The sequence below is a fragment of the Bos grunniens genome, chromosome 16, assembly GCF_055505025.1.
Source record: "Bos grunniens cultivar Pamir isolate PY7600 chromosome 16, Bosgru_T2T1.0, whole genome shotgun sequence".
NCBI classification, from domain to species: domain Eukaryota; kingdom Metazoa; phylum Chordata; class Mammalia; order Artiodactyla; family Bovidae; genus Bos; species Bos grunniens.
Genome location: NC_141180.1, coordinates 61,351,228 through 61,375,417, shown reverse-complemented (window position 1 = coordinate 61,375,417; position 24,190 = coordinate 61,351,228). Strand labels below are relative to the sequence as shown.

The 24,190-nt window shown below is 37.2% G+C and overlaps 1 protein-coding gene across 3 annotated transcripts in view; it reads right to left on the bottom strand.

Moving 5' to 3' along the window:
• The window catches only part of USH2A (usherin), a 300,571-nt gene that overhangs the window by 202,991 nt on the left and 73,390 nt on the right, over positions 1-24,190 (bottom strand). For all 3 annotated transcript variants that reach the window (XM_086345320.1, XM_086345318.1, XM_086345319.1), the window contains exon 6: positions 5,185-5,317. In XM_086345320.1, the coding sequence (XP_086201446.1) occupies positions 5,185-5,317 (133 nt within the window). The remainder of the gene's footprint in view (positions 1-5,184; positions 5,318-24,190) is intronic.

Genomic DNA, 24,190 nt, shown 5'->3' with positions numbered 1-24,190 from the left:
TTCCAGTCCATCTTAGTTCACTAATTCCTAGAATGTTGACATTCACTCTTGCCATCTCCTGTTTGACCACTTCCAATTTGCCTTAATTCAGGGACCTGATATTCCAGGTTCCTATGCAATATTGCTCTTTACAGCATCGGACCTTGCTTCTATCACCACTCCCATCCACAACTGGGTATTGTTTTTGCTTTGGCTCCATCCCTTCATTCTTTCTAGAGTTATTTCTCCACTGATCTCCAGTAGCATATTGGGCATCTACTGACCTGGGGAGTTTCCCTTTCAGTATGACACCACCCTTATGTCAGAAATGGCAAAGTAATTTTAGAATTTGTAATTAAGGAAATGGCAATTCACTCCAGCACTCTTGCCTGGAAAATGCCATGGACAGAGGAGCCTGACAGGCTACAGTCCATGGGGTTGCAAAGAGTTGGACACTACTGAGCAACTACACTAACTTCACTTATGTCAGAAAGTGAAGAGGAACTAAAAAGCCTGTTGATGAAAGTGAAAGAGGAGAGTGAAAAAGTTGGCTTAAAGCTCAACATTCAGAAAACTAAGATCATGGCATCTGGTCCCATCACTTCACGGCAGATAGATGGGGGAACAGTGGAAACACTGTCAGGCTTTATTTTGGGGGGCTCCAAAATCACTGCAGATGGTGACTGCAGCCATGAAATTAAAAGACGCTTACTCCATGGAAGGAAAGTTATGACCAACCTAGATAGCATATTGAAAAGCAAAGACATGACTTTGCCAACAAAGATCCGTCTAGTCAAGGCTATGTATGGATGTGAGAGTTGGACTGTGAAGAAAGCTGAGCACTGAAGAATTGATGCTTTTGAAGTGTGGTGTTGGAGAAGACTCTTGAGAGTCCCTTGGACTGCAAGGAGATCCAATCAGTCCATCCTAAAGGAGACCAGTCCTGGGTGTTCATCGGAAGGACTGGTGCTGAAGCTGAAACTCCAATACTTTGGCCACCTCATGTGAAGAGTTGACTCATTGGAAAAGACCCTGATGCTGGGAGGGATTGGGGGCAGGAGGAGAAGGGGACAACAAAAGATGAGGTGGTTGGATGGCATCACCAACTCGATGGACACGAGTTTGAGTGAACTCCGGGAGTTGGTGATAGACAGGGAGGCCTGGTGTGCTGTGATTCATGGAGTCGCAAAGAGTCAGACACGACTGAGCAACTGAACTGCACTGAACTGAAGGTCACTGAACTTAACGTCGATATAAAAATTGATGCTAATTTTATATAATAGAAATAAAACTAGAGAATAAAGTTCCAAAACAGTATTAAGTGAAACTGAATCTTTAAAAAAAAAAAGGACAAAAAAACACACAGGACTAAGTCCTACAAATATGAATGAGACCACTATACAGAAAACTAAAAACATTGCTGGGAGAAATTAAGGAATATATGCTGCTCGTGGATTGGAGGACTTGATATTCTCTATATATCTATTCTTGCAAAAATTGAGTTAAGGATTTAAACTCCCACAAAATTTTTGTGAAAATTGAAAAAACTCCTTTTAAAATTCATATAATAACCAAGACAATCTTGAAAGATTTAAAAAAAATTGGAGAAATTAAATCCTTCTAGACAGTAAGACTCTTCTGAAGCTACAAAAATGAAAACTAAATGTTTTAACTATATGTATGGGCAAACAGATCACTGAAACAAAATAGGGAGCTCAGGAACTCACTTCTTCATGTAACAGGGATGTAATTTGTGACAAAGCTGCCATTGCAAAGTAGTGGAGAAGTGATGAAAATGTTTCAGGGTTAATTAAAATTCCAGGTGGGGAAAAAAATAGAATCTTGACTCCTACTTCATACTATACCCAAAAATCAATCCCAGATAGAATGTCAATCTAAATTTGAGAGGCAAAATAATATCACTTTTAAAATAAAGCACAGGAGAACATCTTTAGAGATTTTGGGTATTCTCCTACACTTTATACTTTCAGGGTTTGCAAAGATATTCTAAACATCACATAAAAAGTATTAAGTTTAAAATAAACATAAATTAGACTTCACTGAAATTAAGAACTTCTGTTGATCAAAGGAAACTGATAGTATAAGTTGTAATTCAGAAGGTTATATTTGAAGTCCATTTATCTCTCAAAGAATTCAAATTCAAAATATTGAATTCCTATAAGTTATAAAAAAGACAAGCCTTCCAACTAAAAATTAGCAGAAACTTATATAGGTAGTTCACAAAAGAGCATAACCACGGCCAAGAAGCACATGAAAATGTTCTCAATACCATCAATCATCAGAAAATGCACCATAAAGCCACCAGAATGGCAAACAACAATAATGTATGATATTATTAAGTGTTGGTAAGGACATGGAACACCAACATTCTCAAACATCTTTGGTTAAAATACCCACTTTGAAAAAGTAAAGAAGTATTTTCTAAAGCTTAAAGAAATAGCAGCACACTATAGAGATATATCTTATTGGTGCTTAGAAAAGAATTCATACACAAGAGTACTCACTTGCATGATTTAAAGCGCTTGAACATTCAAGAACAGCCAACACTAATTTATGCTGATAGAGGTCTCTACTGACACTATTCTTTGTTTCCCTTTAGAGTTGGTATTCACCAGGAGTGTGTGAAATCCAGGAAATGTTTGATAACTTTTTCTGGATGAGAATTATGCAAGTTTATATACAGATTAAAAATTCATAAAGCTATATCCGTTAATATTCATGTATTATGTTGCATGAATGTTTTTGCCTTGACTAAAATATAAGAGAATATTTTTTAATTTCTATAATGAAAAGTTCTGACTATCTAAAAGCTAGAAAAAATGTGTAACATAATATTATTAACATTAATGAGCTTTTACAAATAGATTTTCCAGAGTATAAATATGAATATACAATATCAATAAGGAATTCACAAATGACATGCAAATTATCCAGACATATGTGGGAAGCTACTTAATCTCACTAATGGCGAATAATTCTAAGGCAGGGTCCAAAAATACTTTCCGGTGAGAGGAACGGCAAAAATGAAAAAAAAAAAAAGGATTATTTGTCAGGTTAGTTAGTGTTTAAGACAAATAGTTACTTATATTTTTAAATAAGCCTGTAAATTTTCACAACCTTATGAGGTAATGAGGTAATCTGTCGTTATGCTTTAGGGCAATCATTCCCATATGTATTAAAATATAAAATGACCATTTCAATCTAACTTCTATCAACTTAGGTTAGCAAAATAATTATAATTAACAACAGCATTGCATATTAATATAGTTTCGTATACACAAGACCCAGTTATTCATTCATTCATTCAACAAATATGGAACAACTACTGAGTACCAGATGCTGGAAAAACAGTACTGTTTTCTATGACACAGCCTCATTTGATCCTCACCATGAAACTGTAATATCATCACCATCATGATTTTAAATTCAAGATAACTATAGTTTAGAGACATAAAGTTATTTCAAGTCACATGGCTAGTAAGCAGAGAGATGGGACTTGAAAACTGACACCAAAGGAAAAGGTCTTAAGGAACTGCACAGACAATTGCTCAAATGCAATATATATGTGTATGCATAATAGATATAGACACAAATACAATATATAAATACATACATATATATTTTGTGTTTTTGTTCAGATAACTGCTAATAATTTTGAAATAGCAGACGTAATCTACATGTTCATTAATAAGATTGTGTTTAAAAAGTTTTGGTTACATCTATACAACTGTGCACAATGCAGTCATTTTAAATGAGAAGGCATATTAACTTGTTTCTCATAACATTTGGAGGGGAAGTATTTATTTTTAGAGGGCTCAGAGAAAGCATATGTATGATAATTTCATTTTTGGAAAATTATTATATTTATAACCATATCTCTAGCTATATGTACAAAAATGGTGGAAGGTTATAACAAAATTAACTATCTCTATCTATAAAGGTCAAAATAAGGAAAATCCTTCCTATTTTGTAGAGTTTAATGCTGTTTAGTTTTTCTTATAATGATCATTCACTGTTTAATAATATAAAGCAATTAATATTCCCATTTTTAAGTATAGGCAATTTTGTAGACCAGTGTGCTAGTTACTACAAGAGAATTCTAAATTCAGCTTCTGTTCTTTTCAGGATATGCTACTATCTTCTTAAAACTATCTACTCCACCGTACAAAAGAATGAAATAATGTCACTTGCAGCAACGTCAGTGCAACTAGAGTATCTGAAGTAATCAGAGAAAGACAAATGCCATAAAATATCACGTATACGTGGGATCTAAAATTTAACACAAATGAACCTATCTATGAAACAGAAACAAAATCAGAAACACAGAAAACAGACTGTGGTTGCCAAGCGGGAGGGGAACAGGACAGAGGTGGATTGGGAATCTAGGGTTAGCAGATGCAAACTGGTATATATAGAATGGATAAATGACAAGATTCTACTGTATAGCAAAGGGAAAGATATTCAATATCCTATGATAACCATAATGGAAAAATATGAAAAAGAATGAATATATATATGTAACTGAGTCACTCTGCTGTAGAACAGAAATTAATACAAGACTGTAACTCAACTTTACTTCGATAAAAATACATTTTAAAAATATAGTTTATTACATATTGTTCTTACTTTGAAAAAATAATGATAAAGACATTTTAAAGATTCTCTGATATAGTGGGTTAAATAATGGCCTCCAACAAGTAAGACTACCTGCAATTGTGACTTTATTTGGAAAGAAAATCTTTGCAGATGTAATTAAGGATGTCAAGATGAGAAAATACTGGATTAGGCTGGGACCTAAATCTGATCACAAGTGTCTTTAAAAGAGACGAGAAGGGGAGAAGGCCAGGTGAAGATGGAGGCAAAGACTGAAGTTATATATTAATAGCTACAAGCCAAGGAACACTAAGTATTGCTAGAAGCCACCAGAAAGAGAGAGGCATGAAATGAACTCCCCCTCAGAACTTCCAGAAGAGGCCAACACTGAGCCCTTGATTTCAGATTTCTACGCTCCAGAATCACAGGGGGATGAAATCTGCTTTATTAAACTGTCACCCAATTGGTGCTACTGTATTACAGAAGCCCTAGGAAACAAATACACCTGGGTATTTTAAAATATTTTTGACACATTTTTCAAGGAACAATGTAATTAAATAAAACAAATAATTTTCTGAAATCTAAACTCACCATTTAAGCTCTGTCCTATTTGCATGGTACCAGAGGCAAAATCTGTAATTGAACCACTTAGAGTTCTTGCATCAAAAGCTGCATTATCCTTTTCCAAACCATTGATGAAGAAACTGATTTTTGTCTGGTGTACCTGTAAGAAATTATCACCATTATTAATTGCATAATCTTTTATTTTATAATAACTGCCGTTAGCAAGCTTTCTCAAGTTAACTTCCCACTTCTCCACTTCCTTCCGTTGGAAACACTAGGAATTTATTTTAATGGTCAAATGGTATATATTGTGTTTTTATATCTAGACATAAACCTAGATATAATAATTCTGTGCTGGATCATACATACCAGGGTATTCAAAGGTTTGCTTAACTGTTTGTCCCATATATTTCACAGCTCTGTCTCCCATGCCTTCATAAGTTGTTCTGGAGACACTGCTTCTTTAGCTACTAGTTAAATTTGTTACAGTCATATTTGGAAATAAACAGAAATGAATGCAAAAGGCAAAAATATTCAAAACCAGATACACTAGAAATGTATTACATATGAATATAATTCAATTTAGGTTGCTAACACAAAGACTCCTTATAAACATTTATTTTCTTGGATGTTGGTATCCAGTTGGTAATTTTCACCTGCACTTCTCCATGCTGCTGCTGCTGCTGCTGCTACTGCTAAGTCGCTTCAGTCGTGTCCGACTCTGTGCGACCCCAGAGACGGCAGCCCACCAGGCTCCCCCATCCCTGGGATTCTCCTGGCAAGAACACTGGAGTGGGTTGCCATTTCCTTCTCCAGTGCATGAAAGTGAAAAGTGAAAGTGAAGTCGCTCAGTCGTGTCCCATGTCCGACTCTTCGCGACCCCATGGACTGCAGCCTACCAGGCTCCTCTGTCCATGGGAGTTTCCAGGCAAGAGTACTGGAGTGGGTAGCCATTGCCTTCTCCATACAGAATAGCAAAAATCTGCTGACCATAGTCTAGGCTAATTAATCAGGTACCCTAACAACCCTCTACACCAGAAGTCAACAAGCTTTTTCTGTAAATAGATAAATATTTTTTATTTGAATACCAAATGATTTGATTTTGTGGTCTAAATGGCTCAGGTCACAACTGTTCAACTCTGCTGTAATAGGAAAGCAGCCACAAACAATATATATATAAATGGGCACAAATGTGTTCCAGCAAAACTTTTATAAAAATACGTGGCCAGCCACGTTTGTACCACGAGCTATAATTTGACTACCCCTGGATTATATCATAAAAAGTTACGCAGATTACTTCATTGAGAGAAACGTAATATCTTGTAGTTGAAGGTTAGATGCTAACATCTTAAATAAAAATATCAAAATGAAAGTATATTAAAACAGCCTTTCAAAAATTAATGAAAATAAACAATCACCCTCCAATATTTTTAAATCATGTGAATAATTGCCTTAGGAACTCTTTTCAAAGTCCCCATCTTTAAAAAAAAATTACACACACACACTATTGGCAACTATAAAAATTTCTTGGCAATATCAATATATCAGTTCATCAAAAACTTATTCAGTTTGGCTTTTTTCCTCTCTATCCAACCTGCTTTCATTTAAAACCATATTTTTTCCTAAATGCATCAACCCTGTGTTCCATTTGACTTAATTATAAAACAAAGCGTTAACATAAAGACCAAAAATCACACACTAGCTCCTCACGGACCTGGATATATACCCTTCTGCTCCTTTTTTTTTTTTTTTTGCATGCCATTTTTTACAGCCTGTTACTGTCATTTGGTGTTTGACTGTTATCATTATAAAAGATACAGGCTTTTCTACTTTGTTATTTGTAGCATTATCTCATGTTTTACAACATCTCTGCGCAACATGCAGGCACATGAAATATAACTCGTGGAAAGTTCTCGAAGGTATTAATGCATAAAAAAGAATGTGGTTCCATCTCTACTGTCTTTACCCAGCCAAAAGCTGATGAACAGCCAATTTTCCTTTATCACATTAGCGCAGCCATGAGGGAAACACATTTGTTCTAGTCAGCTCCACTAAAGATACTATTACCAATCTAACATATACATGTTTTATATCAGCAGTATTCTCAGAGCATGAGAGAGCCAACAATATATTAACACTAGCATGACAGTTTATTTAAGAAAAGAAAATTGTCTCTGTAGAGGGACAGAAGTTAGAAATGTATGGCTAAAGCTCAGTGTCACTGGTCTAATAAAGGTAATAATTCTTTGGCTTTCTTTATAGCAGGTAACACTCCTGTGACAGTTCTGTCATATCATTCAAATAAAAATGTTGTCTTTTACAAGTTTAAGTGCACCTTTATTTTGAGTCAGATGGAAAGCATGCTTTTGATTTTCTGTATTCACTGTATTATATCTGTAGTCAAGAGTTCGGGACCTTCTTTTCTCTTTTTTTTTTTTTTATCAACTCATCACATATTTACTTAATAGAAGGATTCAGTGTCACTTGCAGTGAATTCCAGAAGAATGTTTTCACTTTCTTGGTACTTAAAAAATGATTAATGATGATCCCAAGTCACTCTTGCCTGGTGTGGCCTCTCCCCCACCCACCACCACCAACTACCTTTCTATAAATAAGATTAAATCATCTTTGGTGTTCTGTATCATGTTTTATATTCCAAGATTCTCTAAACTACTTTGCAATTCAGGTCTGGGGCCCCATCACACTGAAACTGTGACCATGATGGTGGCTCTTTGCCATAGCTCATCCTGATGATCCCCTTGCCAGTTATTTAAGGGAATAGGAATATATATGATGGAATTTCTGATCTGTAAAAAGAAAGCCTTCTGCTCAACTGAACTTCCTCTCTATCTTTCTCCACCTCTCTGAGGATTAGAGGAGTTTGGACATGTTTATTGGTGTGGCTTGAAGGAATGAATTGCCAAAACTAGTAGCAGCTGTAGAAAAGCTTTACGCCCTCACAAGATCCCCAAAAACATTTCAGAAAGAAGATACAAGGGGGCATGTCATTCTCAAGCCTTCATGCTCTCGGGCCTTCAAATTTTACTTTGTTGATTTTTTTTTTTTTTTTTGGAGGGGGGTCAAATTTGTGTCTCTGTGATAGGCTGTACTCATTCCTTTGAGCTCCAGAGTATATTAGACTCAAAAAAAAAAAAAAAAAGGTAGAATTCCTCACCATCCTCATGCCTGATTAGAGAGGAGCATAATTCAAAACTCTAGAAAATCATACAACTGCTAAGAGGCTACCAAGGGAAAAAATACAACCAGGCCCCCCCTGTAATTATCAGCAATCTCTTGTTTCACTGAAATGCCAGATTTCTGTTGTTTTTCTACTTAGGCTGGCTGCTACCGTTACCACTGCCACCACCGACAACACAAAAGCAAAATAATGCTGATTCAGGCTGGGGAAAAAAATAGGCAGAGTCCCTATGCTGACTTCCTCATTGGAGAAATAGTTTTGCAGTTTTCCTGTTGCCTATATCCTCCTAATTTTAATTTACTTCAGCACAGCATGAACCTAGAATCTACAGTAGCCCTGTAAGTTACACCAAAAAAAAATAAATAAAATCACAATCATTTCCTCTAGGAGTTTGTATGTATGAAAGCATAAAGTATTTTTAGTATACTAAAAGTATGTGAATCATTATAAAATATGACAGTTGTTTTTCACTAAAGTACTGAAGCTTATTGTCTTTTTCATGAGGTTGATTTGAAAAGTTGTGCCTTAATCCATAAATGTGTGGTGTAGGACCTATTTGGGGACTTTCTTTGTGGGACCTATCTTCCTAGAACTGACTTATGAGCCTCCCAAGAATATAAGTTTCATTAATTTGATGGATCTCATTTTAGAGCAAAACCATTTTAAGCATTTTGAATAACATCTCTCTCATAGATTTAATACAAATGGTTTGGCAACAGATCTCAAATTCAGACTCACTTTCAGAAGATGAGGATGGGTGATACAAATATAAAGAACATCATCTTGAATGCTAAAGATTTCAAACAAAAAAAGAAAACTACTTTCCCCTACAGATATGAATCTGAAGGGAAAACTTTATGAAGGAAAAAGTGTTTGGACTTTCTGAAATAGAAATTGTCCTAAAATAGAATTTCTATTTCTAGGTTAAAGAAGGATTTGCATAAAAGATTCAACTATTCCATCTATAATTTTTAAGCATAAGGAAGACAGTTTATTCTGAAAACTTCATAAGGTTATTTTAAAATATCACATGTATGTTTCATCCTCTACCTGAAAGCATGTGGAATGCCACTCTGCTTACCGTCCTAAACTAAAGGTCTTCTAAGGTTTTCCCTCTCTCGTTCCATCCACTTTTATTTCCAACTGCTCACCAAGAGTCAACTTCACCTAAATGGTGAGATTTCCTCACTGTCTGATAATCACACAATGCTTAATTCTATTTCCATGTTATATTTAAGCTATTTCCATATGGTAATAAACTTGCTACTGCTTTTCATTTACTTAAATTCTTAGTATTTTAAAAACATATATATCTCAAGTCCTAAATCCTACAAGGATCCTTTATTGACTCCTTCAGCATTATCAAAGTGTTCACATTTATTGAGAAGCTAGCATATTGAGCACTGTTCTAAAGTTTTCTTTTATCTTTACAACAACCCGAGACAGATTTGGAATTATCTCCAAGTAATGAAATGGAATCATAGAGAATTAAATACAAAAAGGTTACATTTTTCAAAGTCACAGAGAGGAGTGACTGGTTCTAGAGACTGTTTTAACCAATTTTAATTATCTACACCCAGTTAGCATTTAGAAATAACCACCATCTAGTTTATCAGACCCACCCATTGAACTACTTTGCTTTAACTCAACACAGTGATGATTCAGGTTTCATATCAATGCCTCCCATAATAAGAAGGGTAACAACCCGAATGAGCAATATAACCATTTGCCATTTTCCTGGCAATGTTTTGAATGTTTTACTTATAGTATCTTACCAGGTTCTCAGATCCCCCTCTGTCATGTTATTAGTTTTATCCCCAAAATGAGGACTCTTGAGATTCACCTGCTCCACTATTCTGATCCTGCAGACTCTGGGAAACCTTTCATCTTTGAACAGCTTTTGCTATTATAAATGATTGAACTGGAAGATGTCTCTTTATAAATTCAATTCTTAGGTCCCAGCTCTAATTACTGAGACCACATGAAACAAATCCAATCCCTTTTCCACACAAGAGTTCACACATATTTTTCTCCCAAGTCTTCTTCAAGATAAATGTGTTTGGCTTCTGTGGCGTTCTAAATATGACATGGCTTTGGGTCTTTCTTTTAAAATATGGCTCCAGAAATACTACAATCTCTACATGTGGCCTCTCACCAAATTGAAATAAGATTATCACCTTAATGTAATCCAAACTTGCATGCTACATTTCTGGCAATGACATCATATAGCTAAAACTGATAAATTAAGTTGAGCTGACTGTTAAAGCATATCTACCCCATCCTGTACATATGCAGTTAGTTTTGTGAATCCAAGGACAGGAATTTATATTTATCCACAATATATTTCATCTTGTTAGATTCAGCCCATTGCTCCAGGCTGTCAAAATCTTTTTGGATGCTATGTCTCTCATCCAATGTATTTAACATCCTCCAAGATTTGTGTCATTTGCAAATTTGATGAGCATGCCCTATGTGCTGGGCAGAAGCTCAGTAAATACTAATTGACTGATTGACTAATAAATACTCCAAAAATAAAACCACCAACACAATCTACAGCATTGTAATTCTAAGCAATAAAGAAAAGGCATCATTTTTAACAGATAAAATGTGTCATACAGGAATTCTTCACCTTTGCAGAGTGACCTTATTTACTAACATGGGTTTTTTTATAGAATCATATAATTATGAATAAATACACAAATTTATTAAATATGTTCTATGCTACATTTATCCAAACAATATGAAAAAAAGAGTTGAGGTAATTATTTATGGAAAGTTTGTTTGTAGAAATTAATCACATGGGTTGCACACAAGTATTTGAAATGTGTATGTGTTCCCACATACACTTGGTTTGATTTACCGATAACTCCTTAAATCTTTCTTCTCTTTGACCATGTGAAAGATGCTGCAGGGAAATGACTTCTGACACAGCTATATTATTCAAGATTTTCTGACTAGTTTTGTTTCTCTTTATTATCTCCCATGAGCTCACACATTTCAACACTCCTCTCCCTGGTCCCATCTCCCTTCCTCCCTGCTCCGTTCATCCCCAACCCCCTCTCCAATAGAACTCTGTCTCTGACATAAAGACTTCTGTTTCTCCTGTATGAATAACTCAGACAAGCCAGACCCTGGAAGTGATTCATGCCTAAGTGACTACATTTACACCCTAAGCAGGGTACTTTGGATTTACTACTCTCTCCATGACATCTATCGGGCTTCCCTGATGGCTCAATGGGTAAAGAATCCACCTGCAATGCAGGAGACACATGTTTGACCCCTGGGTTGTGAAGTTCCTCTAGAGGAAGAAATGGCAACCCACTCTAGTATTCTTGCCTGAAAAATCCCACAGACATTGGATCCTGATGAGCTACAGTCCATGGGGTCACAAGGAGTCAGACATGATTGAGCAACTAAGCCTGTATGCATGCCATGACACCTATTAAAGCTCTCTCTCCATATACTGCAATCTCCTAGGAACAAACCTCCAGCTTAATCAATCTCTAGAAATTTAACATAGGAATGTAAGTAATTTTCTTTGTCCTATCTTGAGTGGATATGAAACTCTCATGGCCACTTTTTCCTAAACTATTACTCTAGTTACTTTAAAAAGTAGCTATTAATTTATACATACACACAATGGAAAAATGCGCCAATGGTTTATTATTGATTTCATAGGGAATGGGGACAGAGTCAGCCCATTGTCTGTAGATACTACTTAGGAACATTTTATGCACAATTCCACATTTAAGAATGCTTTTGGTAGTGTGCATATGTTGCATAAAATAAATAATAAGGAACTTACTATTAGTATATATCACAGAGAACTATATTCAATATCTTCTAATAACCTACAATGGAAAAGAACCTAAATACATATATATATAGGTGTGTGTGTGTATGTGTGTGTGTGTGTGTATATATATATATAGGTGTATATACATATATATATGAATCACTGCTATGCACTTGAAGTTAACAAAACACTGCATATTAACTATACTTCAATTTATAAAAATGGTTGAAAAAGAATGCTTTTGGTACACAGATGATCACAATATCTGACGCTCTTAATTGTCTCAATGTATCTTTAGTTCTTTTTCCTATTTTATCCATACAGAACAGATGACTTCTAAAAGATTATTAGAATTAGCTAAAAAGAACCTTAGTAACTTTTTCAACATTTCCTATCCCTAAATCTGGAAGTTGTTTTTATGCCTACAATTTCCTTTCCTTAAAGTCAAGTTCTTATCATGTCTTCCATGTCTAGGAATAAAACTGTTCATCATACCCTTCATATAAAACCATAACTTTCTGCCATACAATAAGTCTTTGTTGGTTATCTATTTTAAATATAGCAGTGTCTATGTCAGTTCCAAACTCCCAGTCTATGCCTTTCTCCATCCTTTCCCTGACAACTATAACTTCTTTTTCTAAGTCTGTGGGTCTATTTATGTTTTGTAAGTAAGTCCATTTGTAGCATGCTTTAGATGCCACGTGTAAGTGATATCATATGTTATTTGTCTTTCTCTTTCTGACTTACTTCACTTAGTATGATAATTTCTAGGTCAATTCATGTTGTTGGATATGGCATTAACTCATTCTTTCTTTATGGCTGAGTAGTACTCCATTGTGTATATATGCCACATCTTTATTCATTCATCTGTCAATGGACATTTAGGTTGCTTTCATATATTGGCTATTGTGAATAATGCTGCTATGAACACTGGCCTGCATGCATCTATTTGAATTAGAGTTTTCTGGATTTTTGCACAAATGTAGGATCACTGGATCATATGAGAGCTCTATTTTTAGTTTGAGGAACATCCATACTGTTTTCCATAATGTCTGCACCAATTTACATTCCTACCAACAATGTACGAGGATTCCTTTTCCTCCACATGCTCATTAGCTTTTATGATTTTTGGCTTTTGGTTATGGCCATTCTGATTGGCCTAGTGATGTTCTCTACTTTCTTCAATTTATGTCTGAATTTTGCAATAAAGAGTTCATAATCTGAGCCATGGCCAGCTCCTGGTCTTGTTTTTGCTGACTGTGTAGAGCTCCAAAGAATATAATCAATCTGATTTTGGTATTGACCACCTGGTGATGTCCGCGCGTAGAGTCTTCTCTTGTGTTGTTGGAAGAAGGTGTTTGCTATGACCAGTGTGTTCTCTTGGCGAAACTCTGTTAGCCTTTGCCTGGCTTCATTTTGTACTCCAAGGCCAAGCTTGCCTGTTACTCCAGTTATCTCTTGACTTCCTACTTTTGCATTCCAGTCCTCTATGATGAAAAGGACATTTTTCTTTGATGTTAGTTCTATAAGGTCTTATAGGTCTTCAAAGAACCATTCAACTTCAGCTTCTTTGGCATTAGTGGTTGGGGTATAAACATGGATTACTGTGATACTGAATGGTTTCCTTGAAAACGAACAAAGATTATTCTACCATTTTTGAGATTGCACCCAAGTACTGCATTTTGGACTCTTTTGTTGACTATGAGGGCTACTCCATTTCCTCTAAGGGATTCTTGCCCACAGTAGCAGCTATAATGGCCATCTGAATTAAATTCACCCATTCCAGTCCATTTCAGTTCACTGATTCCTAAAATGTCAATGTTCACTCTTGCCATCTCTGTTTGACCACTTCCAATTTACCTTGATTTGTGGACCTAACATTCCAGGTTCCTATGTGATATTGTTCTTCAGAGCACTAAACTTTACTTTCACCACCAGACATGTCCACAACTGAGCACTGTTTATGCTTTGGCTCAGCCTCTTCATCCCTTCTGGACCTATTTCTCCACTTTTCTCCAGTAGCATATTGGACACCTACTGACCTGAGGAGTACATCTTTCAATGTCGTATCTTTTTGCCTTTTCATACAGTTTATGGGGTTCTCAAGGCAAGAATACTGAGTGGTTTGCCATCCCCTTCTCCAGTGGACCACGTTTTGTCAGAACTCTCTGCCATGAGCCATTCGTCTCGGGTGACCCTACACGGCATGGCTCATAGTTTCAGTGAGTTTGACAAGGCTGTGATCCATGTGATGTTTGGTTAGTTTCCTGTAATTGTGGCTTTCAGTCTGTCTGCCTCTGAAAGATGAGGATAAAAGGCTTGTGGAAGCTTCCTGGTGGGATGGACTGGCTGTGGGGAAAACTGGGTCTTGCTCTGGTGGGCAGGCCATGCTCATTAAATCTTTAATCCAATTTTCTGCTGATGGATATAGCTGTGTTCCGTCTCTGTAGCTTGGCCTGGGGCCAAACTATGGTAGGGATCAGTTTAGTCAGTTCAGTTTAGTTACTCAGTCATGTCTGACTTTTTGCGATCACATGGACTGCGGCACACCAGGTTTCCCTGTCCTTCACCATCTCTCAGAGCTTACTCAAACTCACATCCATTGATTCACTGATGCCATCCAACCATCTCATCCTCTGTCATCCCCTTATCCTCCTGCCCTCAATCTTTCCCAGCATCAGGGTCTTTTCCAATGAGTCAGTTCTTTGCATCAGGTGGCCAAAGTATTGGAGTTTCAGCTTCAGCATCAGTCCTTCCAATGCATATTCAGCAGAATATTCAAGGAGAGATAAGAAAATCTTCCTCAATGATCAATGCAAAGAAATAGAGGAAAACAATAGAATAGGAAAGAATAGAGATCTCTTCAAGAAAATAAGAGACTGCAAGGGAACATTTCATGCAAAGGTGGGCACAATAAAGGACAGAAATGGTATGGACCTAACAGAAGCAGAAGAAATTAAGAAGAGGTGGCAAGAACACAGAAGAACTAAAGATCTTCATGACCCAAATAACCACAATGGTGTGATCACTCACCTAGAGCCAGACATTCTGGAATTTCAAGTGGGCCTTAGGAAGCATCACTATAAACAAAGCTAGTGGAGGTAATGGAATTCCAATTGAACTATTTCAAATCCTAAAAGATGATGCTGTGAAAGTACTGCACTCAATATGCCAGCAAATCTGAAAAACTCAGCAGTGGCCACAGGACTGCAAAAGGTCAATTTTCATCCCAATCCCAAAGAAAGGCAATGCCAAAGAATGCTCAAACTACCACACAATTGCATTCATCTCACACATTAGCAAAGTAATGCTCAAAATTCTCCAAGGCAGGCTTCAATAGTATGTGAACTGTGAACTTTCAGATGTTCGAGCTGGATTTAGAAATGACAGAATATCCAAAGATCACATAGCCAACATCCAGTGGATCATCGAAAAAGCAAGAGAGTTCCAGAAAACATCTACTTCTGCTTTATTGTCTACACCAAAGCCTTTGACTGTGTGGATCACAACAAACTATGGAAAATTCTTCAAGAGATGGGAATACCCGATCACCTGACCTGCTCCTGAGAAATCTGTATGCAGGTCAAGAAGCAACAGTTAGAACTGGAAGTAATACAACAGACTGGTTTCAAATCAGGAAAGGAGCATGTCAAGGCTGTATACTGTCACCCTGCTTGTTTAACTTATATGCAGAGTATATCATGGGAAATGCCGGGCTGGATAAAGCACAAGCTGGAATCAAGATTGCCGGGAGAATATCAATAACCTCAGATATGCAGATGACAACACCCTTATGGTAGGGGTAATGACAGTAATGGCAACCTCCTTCAAAAGGACTTATGCCAGCACACTGTGGCTCCCAGGACTGTTTTAATCAATTAGATCTGATAGACAGAGTGCCTGAAGAACCATGGACAGAGGCTCGTGACATTGTACAGGAGGCAGTGATCAAAACCTTTCCCAAGAAAAAGAAACGAAAAAAGACAAAACAGTTGTCTAAGGAGGCCCTACAAATAGCTGAGAAAAGAAGAGAAGTGGAAGGCAAAGAAGAAAAGAAAAGATATACCCATCTGAATGCAGAGTTCCAAAGAATAGCAAGGAGAAATAAGAAAGTCTTCCTAAGTGATCAATGCAAAGAAATAGAGGAAAACAATAAAACGGGAAAGATGAGGAATCTCTTCAAGAAAATTAGAATCAAGGAAACATTTCATGCAAAATGGGCACAATAAAGGAAAGAAATGGTATAGAACTAACAGAAGCAGAAGATATTAAGAAGCGGTAGCAAGAATACACAGAACTATACAAAGAGGGTCAAGGATGAGATCCTTGGATGGCATCACTGACTCAATGCACATGGATTTGAGTAAGCTTCTGGGAGACGGTGAAGGACAAAGAAGCCTGGCGTGCTGCAGTCCATCCAGTCACAAACAGTCGGACGCGACTGAGCGACTAAACAACAAATTCTGACTGGTGTGAAGTGGTACCCCATTGTAATTTTTATTTGCATTTCTCTTAATTCGCAACACTGAGCATCTTTTCATGTCCTTATTGGCCATCTGTATGTCTTCTTTGGAGAAATATCTATTTAGGTATTCTACTGCTTTTCAGTTGGATTGTTTGTTTGTTATTAAGCTGTATGAGTTGTTTGTATATTTTGGAAATTAACCCTTTGTCAGTTGCATCATTTGTGAATATTTTCTCCCAGTCTGTATGTTATCTTTACATTCTGTTTATGGTTTCCTTTGCTGTAAAAAGCTTATAAGTTCAGTTATGTCCCATTTGCTTATTTTTGCTTTTATCAATATTTACTTTTTATCAATAAATATTGCTTTTTAAAATATTGCTTTTATCAATATTTATCAATTTGCACTGGTAAAATTTGTCCGAGAATATCTGGCCTATGTTCTCTTCTACGATTTGTCATGTTGCGTATTACATTTAAGCCTTTTAAGCCATTTTGTGTTTATTTTTGTGTATTTTTGTGTGACGATATGTTCTACTAATCTTCATTGATTTACTGCATATAAAGCAACTGGATCTTGCACCAAGTTGTTGTTCAGTCGCTAAGTCATGTCCGACTCTTTGTGACCCCACGAACTGCAGCACACCAGGCTGAGATGTCCTTCACTATCTCCATGAGTTTGTTCAGACTCACGTCCACTGAGTCAGTGATGCCATCCAACCATCTCATCTTCTGTCGTTCTCTTCTCCTCTTGCCCTCAGTCTTTCCCAGCATCAGGGTCTTTTTCAATAAATTCGACAAATCCTCATTCAATCTGTTTCCTTGCTACCTCTGACTTGTCTTTATTAGTATGTCCCTGTGCTCTCTGATCTAGCTACACTGCCCTCAAGGGCTTCCTGGTTGATGGTAGTGGTAAAGAATCTGCCTTCCAGTGGTGCAGGAGACACAGGAGACATGGATTCAATCTCTGAATTGGGAAGCTCTCCTGGTGGAGGAAATGGAAACCCAGTCCAGTATTCTTGCCTGGAGAATCCCATGGAAAGAGAAGTCTGGCAGGCTACAGTACATGGGGTTGCAAAGAGTTGGACACAACTGAGTGTCTGAGTACACACCCCCCTCAAACATTCTAGGCACCCATTTTCCTCAAAACCTTCACATTTTCTATTCCTACTCCTTGACATTACTCCTACGGACACCTGCTGGCTATTTGCCACACCTCCTTCAGATGTTTCCTTAATTTCTTTAATTGTCATTTTAGGAAAATCCCTCCTAATACCCTTACTAAAACTGTAGTACCATCCTTGCTAACCCCCTTCCCTATCAGCTTTTCTCTCTGTCCACACCAAACATACTGCATATTTTATTTATTTTTCGGCTTTTTAGTCTCCTCTTCCTGCCTAGAGTCTAAATTCAATAAGGAGAAGTTTGGCTTTGTTTCCTTTTGCTGTTTTGTTTACTACTGTTACCTCATTCCCCAGAGTGATAACTAGCAACTATTAGGAACTTATTAAATATTCACTGAATGAATGAAGCTTCATCTAAACTAAGGACTGAAAGATTAACTACACTAACTTGAAAGATTAACAGAAATTAGCAAAAGGCAGAAGTGGTAGAAGATAGGAAATAAGTGAATTGTTGGAAATGGCAACCCACTCCAGTATTCTTGCCTGGAGAATCCCAGGGACGGAGGAGCCTGGTGGGCTGCCATCTATGGGGTCGCAGAGAGTCAGACACGACTGAAGCGACTTAGCAGCAGCAGCAGCAAGAATAGAAAATGGCTTCCCTTGTAACTCAGTTGGTAAAGAGTCTGCCTGCAGTGCAAAAGACCCAGGTTCAGTTCCCAGGTTAGGAAGATCCCCTGGAGAAGGAAATGGCAACCCACTCCAGTATTCTTGCCTGGAGAACCCCATGGACAGAGGATCCTGACAGGCTACAGTCCATGGGGTTGCAAGAGTCAGACATGACTTAGTGACTAAACCACCACCACCAGGCATAGAAAAACACAAGAAAATGGAAAGAAGCCTTAAACTTATCCCAAGCCTTCTATTTATACTACCCATTCTCATCCTTTTCTTTTCAGTGTGTTGAATTTAAAGCCACATTTCTTACTTTCCCCCCAAATCCTTCCCAGTTTTTTAAATCTATTTAAATTTTAATGATACAGTTGTATATAACTAGGGCAAATTGTGTCTGAAAATGGTGGACATCAGATTCCTGTTTATAAGTTCAGGGAGTAAGACAAAGATGTGAAATCACTCCTGACCCAAAGGCAGAGGCTCATCATTCAATCCTCAACATCTAGATAGATATGTAGGAAATCATTTCTGTACACAATCCGAAAACTCAACTCTGTGCCAGTATTCAACTAATATCTTAAAGATCCTGAGCAGTAATTTGTAAGTTGAAATGGAGTCCTGCTCTATAAACAAAACAGGTAAAATACCTCCTTCTGCTATGCAGGAGTTACTCCTACTAAAATCTTCAACAAAGGCAAAAAATCCCATTAATTAATTAATGGATTATTAAATTTACATTCTTGAAAGAAACACATGCTTTTCTACAAGTACCTATCTTCCAGCCATTCTGTATCCTTAGCTTTTATTTTTTTGTTTTTTTCCCCCAGCTCCAGGAGTACTGAGCAAAATTTATTGAAAATGTGTCTCATAAACTAAATGAAGAAGAGCCATTTTAGGCCAAAGGAAAAACATGGATCTCTTTAACCTCCTTTAGAGAATTGTATCATGAAATCTGATACGAATTGCTTTATCTTTAAAGACACTCAGAACTGAGAATAAAGCCTTCATGGTGACCCTTGTTTAAAGGTGGTGCTCTTTGCCCTAAAGCTGGTGAGATAGTAATTGTCTAAGCAGTTTTTTCTTCAATCAGTAATGGAGAAGCACACACATTTAATTTGGTTTTGACAGGAAAAATTACAGCAGCAAATAGGCATTTTTTTTAAGGTAAGGATTATATCAGCCCTAAAACCAAAAGTAGCTATTTGTGGGTCAAATGTAGAACATTCAGTAAAGTTTCCTTTCTTTCACCCATTTGCAAAAACAGCAAAGAAAAAACCTAAGATTGTGTCATCAGTTAGAGCAAAATAAATGAATGCTTTCATTATTCTCTGAAGAAATTTATACTAGCAAATGGATAACCAGATTCAAGCGGTGCTCTTGAAAATAATATTCATTTTGTCTTTTTACAATTCACATTTATACAGTCCAATTCTTACATATTTCCTCCCAAACCATTTTTCCCAACGTAAGCAGCAGCTGTCAAAAAAAAAAAAAAATCCCTACATTTGGTGGTGTATTTGGAATCTTTTTTTTTACAAAGAGATTAAACTTCTCTAAAGGCTGACAGGCTCCAGAAACGTGAGGCCCAGAATAAAAATAATGGGTGGGAGAAATAGCCACGTGTTGACTTGCCAAAAATAATGAGTTTATAATAACTGCTATAATACCTGACTTCAGTATATTTTTAGAAAGAGGAAATCAAGAGTGAAGGTGGCTATTAAAGGGTAAAACAAAAGGGAAGGGAGAGAACTGCTATGGTTATAATGGGTAATATAAAAATCAGCTTATCTATCATCTCCCACATAATACTGTTTCTGATATTTCACTGGCGCTTTTTTATCTCCTGATATGTGTAACAATGGATGTTGTTAGGTTAGTGTACCTTCCCATTCACTTAAGAATGACTAGGTAGTAGTTTACTTCTACCTTCCACAAATTCACCTTTGAATTATAATGTTTAAATACTCGGTTCAGCTTTTAGGACTTAATGAGACTTTTTTTTAGAACCAGTGATGGGTATGAAGGGATGCAGGGTTTATCGTCACTCAGACCTCACTTGTCTATTGCCACCTCAGAGAGTCCTTTAATGTCCGAGCCAGCCTAAATAATCACTCAATAACTTTCTACTATGTTGTCGTATTTTAATTCTGCAGGTATAAATTTTCTCTCAAAGTATTTCTGGTTTAATTCGCTTGTTCTCCTTTCCCCACTCATACCTCATCATGTACATACATGTGCATGCACGCGTGCACACATACACACACAATAACATCAACTCCAGTCAGTCACTGCATTGTCCCAGCACCAGCAAAGAATCCTTCTAATCTAAGAGATTTCTTTCCACAACTTTAACATAACTGTTTCTATTATCTGTGATTTTTTTCCCCATCCATTCTTTCTGTTTCCGTCTCTGAAACCCCTCTTAGAAGCATGATGGATCTGCCTGTGGACACATCTCTATTTTCTCTAGATCAGATCTGATAACTGCAGGGCAAGGGCGGGTATGCAGGACAACTCATTTTCTCAGGGCAAGGATCCCCTTTCACTTGAGTTTCATCAGCCTTCCTTCTTCTGGCCTAGAGTCCACTCTGTATGCTCCAAACTGAGGTCAGCTGTCACCACTGCCTGATGCTTCTTGATGGGGAAGAGTGGGAGAATCTGACCCAGACTGTCACTCCAAGTGCTGCTTGCCAATTCCTGTCCCCAGCAGTGACGGAGTCTGCTGTGTCTTCTGCCCACGGAGTCCTCCTGCCCCCGGAGTCTGTCAGCTCCAGGCTTATGACACCCACCACTCAGTTCTCTCCTCCACCACAACTTCACTCTCCTGTGTGTATTTTGGACTGTGGTTTCTTTTGCCAACCTGATCTCATCTGCTTTCTACTTTCCCAGATTCCTACGACACATGTTCTAATCATCATGTTCTTTTCTATACCTCCCAATAGTAGCACTTGTGATCAACTGCTGCTGTGTCTGAGCAGGTTAAAATGGTAAATTCCTTTCCCTAGCCAAAAAAGAAAAAAGAAAAACCAGTGAAGACCTGAAACACTCACTGTGAGAAATAAATGTGGGCACTGCCTAAGTAACTTACCCGAAATGCACTTGAGAGCTTCGCAAAATTTCACTTTACCATTAGCCTTTCACGCTACTCGGAATCAGTGTCTAAGTCATTTATACCATTAGACAAGCTAGATGACAGCAAGTTGTCAACAGATTTCTCAAGGATTTCTCCAAGGAACTAGAGACTTACAAGTGGGAGAAAGTGTCACTCCATCTGAATCCAACCATTACACCAATTGACCTGAAAGCTAGAAAGGTTCTGTTTCTCTAAGGAAAATAAAACAATTGAAAAGCTTGAGTATCCAATCAAACAAATTACATTTAACTCCCCAGGGGGCTACACCACTTGTACTCAAAGCAGAGTTTCGAAGGAATATCTATTCTAAAGGATAGGCTTAGCACAGACTGCTGAAAAGGAGCAAAAAATAAAATGAATAAAACTGAAATATAATGGAACTGAGGAACTACATAGGCATAAAGGTACAATATTATTTTTAAATAATGTTACTATTAAATAACATTTTATATGAACTTGAATTCAAGCCCTGTCATTTAAAATTACATATTTATGGACTAAGAGGGGAATTGATAAAGAATTCCAGTTTTCAGGTTGTCATTAGTGATCGGCAAGAATAATTACTCTATTAATGAAATCTGCAGACAACACCCAATTGATAGGTACTGTGAAAGTCATTAAGAAACCAACCTAGAAGAAAATGCAAGAGGTTAGATTATCGGGCAGGAAAGGAGTGGGAAATTTACTCTATTTAAAGAGAAGGTCATTCAGAAAGCACACTTTAAATAACTTCTTTTTCCAAGTAGCTGAAAATGTTTGAGTACTACTCACTACCTCATATTTACTAGGCAGCAACACTGCTTCAGACAACAGACAGGATATAGAGCCAGAATCGTGAAAAATCAAAATCAAAAATGCCAAATGCAAAAGAAAGAAGTCCCGAGAAATGCGAGAGAAAGACACTCTTTATGTATTTTTTCCTTGACGTGAAATGTGAAGAAAATGTATATAATTTTTAAAGAAACCCCAGCTATCTTCTGGGCTGTAACAGAACTCAAAAGGCTGAGTGTGAATACATCTGTGAAGAACAAAGGATACTGTAGAATTCGGCGTGAGACGAATTGTGAGGGACAAAAAAGAGAACCACTAGTTTAAGTTATACTGTGTGTTTTTTTTTTTTTTTTTTTTTTGACTAAATAGAGAATGGACAGCAGTGAGCAATACAATCACCATCAATGGAAAATACTACAAAGTGATCAACAATCATCTGAAAGAGAATTTTGCTAAAGATAAAGAGGAGATTTTTGTAGAATTTAGCAAAGTTGGGTTCTTTCATCGTTTAAAAAATATATTGAGGTTTTCAGTCTATCACATATGTTTTTCTCAATACTATCATTCTTTACCAAACTCACTCAATTCCATTTGTTTACACATTTTCTTATATTAAACATCCACTATGCAGACACTTTGCTCTATTCTTGACATACATAAATGAAGAAAGTATTTGCCTTCAACAAATTCAAAATGTACTTAATATAAAAATCTACCTATAAATGTCTAATAAAATCTACCCTGTATAAAAAATATTGTACAGCAAATAGGAAAAAATGCCATAGGAGCACAGAAGAGAAAAGGGAAAACAGATTTAACATGCTCTTTACAAACGAATTTGCATTTGTTCTGGTCCCTAAAATATGTGTACAAAGGAACTAAAGGTTAGTTCTAGAGGAAGAAAGGTGCAGGGCAGAAGCAACTATGAAGGAAGGCAAGCCGGAAGAACATGGATGAAAGGACAGTTTTCAGAGACTCAGGGAACACTGCAATTAAAGGTCAAGATACTTCGAAGGACAATAAGGCTACAGATCCACAATCTAAAACACTGTAAAAGGGTCTTGAGAGAGTTGCTAAGAGAAGGAGAACTTGTTTCTTTAGACATGTAATCACATTTGTATTTTAGAAAGAAAACAGTTTTCATTATGGAGGTTGTTTTGAAGACAGATTGAAAACACTAGGGGTAGTGGGTGGGAAGTAGGACAGTGGGGAGTAGAAAATAATTGTAATACACAACCCAAGCGTTACGGAAGGCTCCTCTTTGTAACTCCTACTTGCAAAGCAAGTTGTGAAGAACTTTGTTCAAAACTTTAAAGTCATCTTTAGTGCTCCTCCAAACTTGCCAGTTATTAATGAAATCTTTGCAGTTTTCTCTGTATTTGCCTCATAAACCTGTTTTTGCCCTTCATTTTTTTCCTGCTGCTGCTGCTGCTAAGTCGCTTCAGTCGTGTCCGACTCTGTGCAACCCCAGAGACGGCAGCCCACCACGCTCCCCTGTCCCTGGGATTCTCCAGGCAAGAACACTGGAGTGGGTTGCCATTTCCATCTCCAATGCATGAAAGTGAAAAGTGAAAATGAAGTCGCTCAGTCGTGTCCGACTCCTAGCGATCCCATGGACTGCAGCCCACCAGGCTCCTCCGTCCATGGGATTTTCCAGGCAAAAGTACTGGAGTGGGGTGCCATTGCCTTCTCTGTTTTTCTGCTACATGTTCAATAATCCATCAATACCTCTCATCTATATCTTAATCAGTTCAGTTCAGTCACTCAGTCAAGTTCTGCTTTATGACCCCACGGACTGCCGCACGCCAGGCTTCCATGTCAATCACCAACTCCCAGAGTTTACTCAAACTCATGTCCATTGAGTCGGTGACGCCAT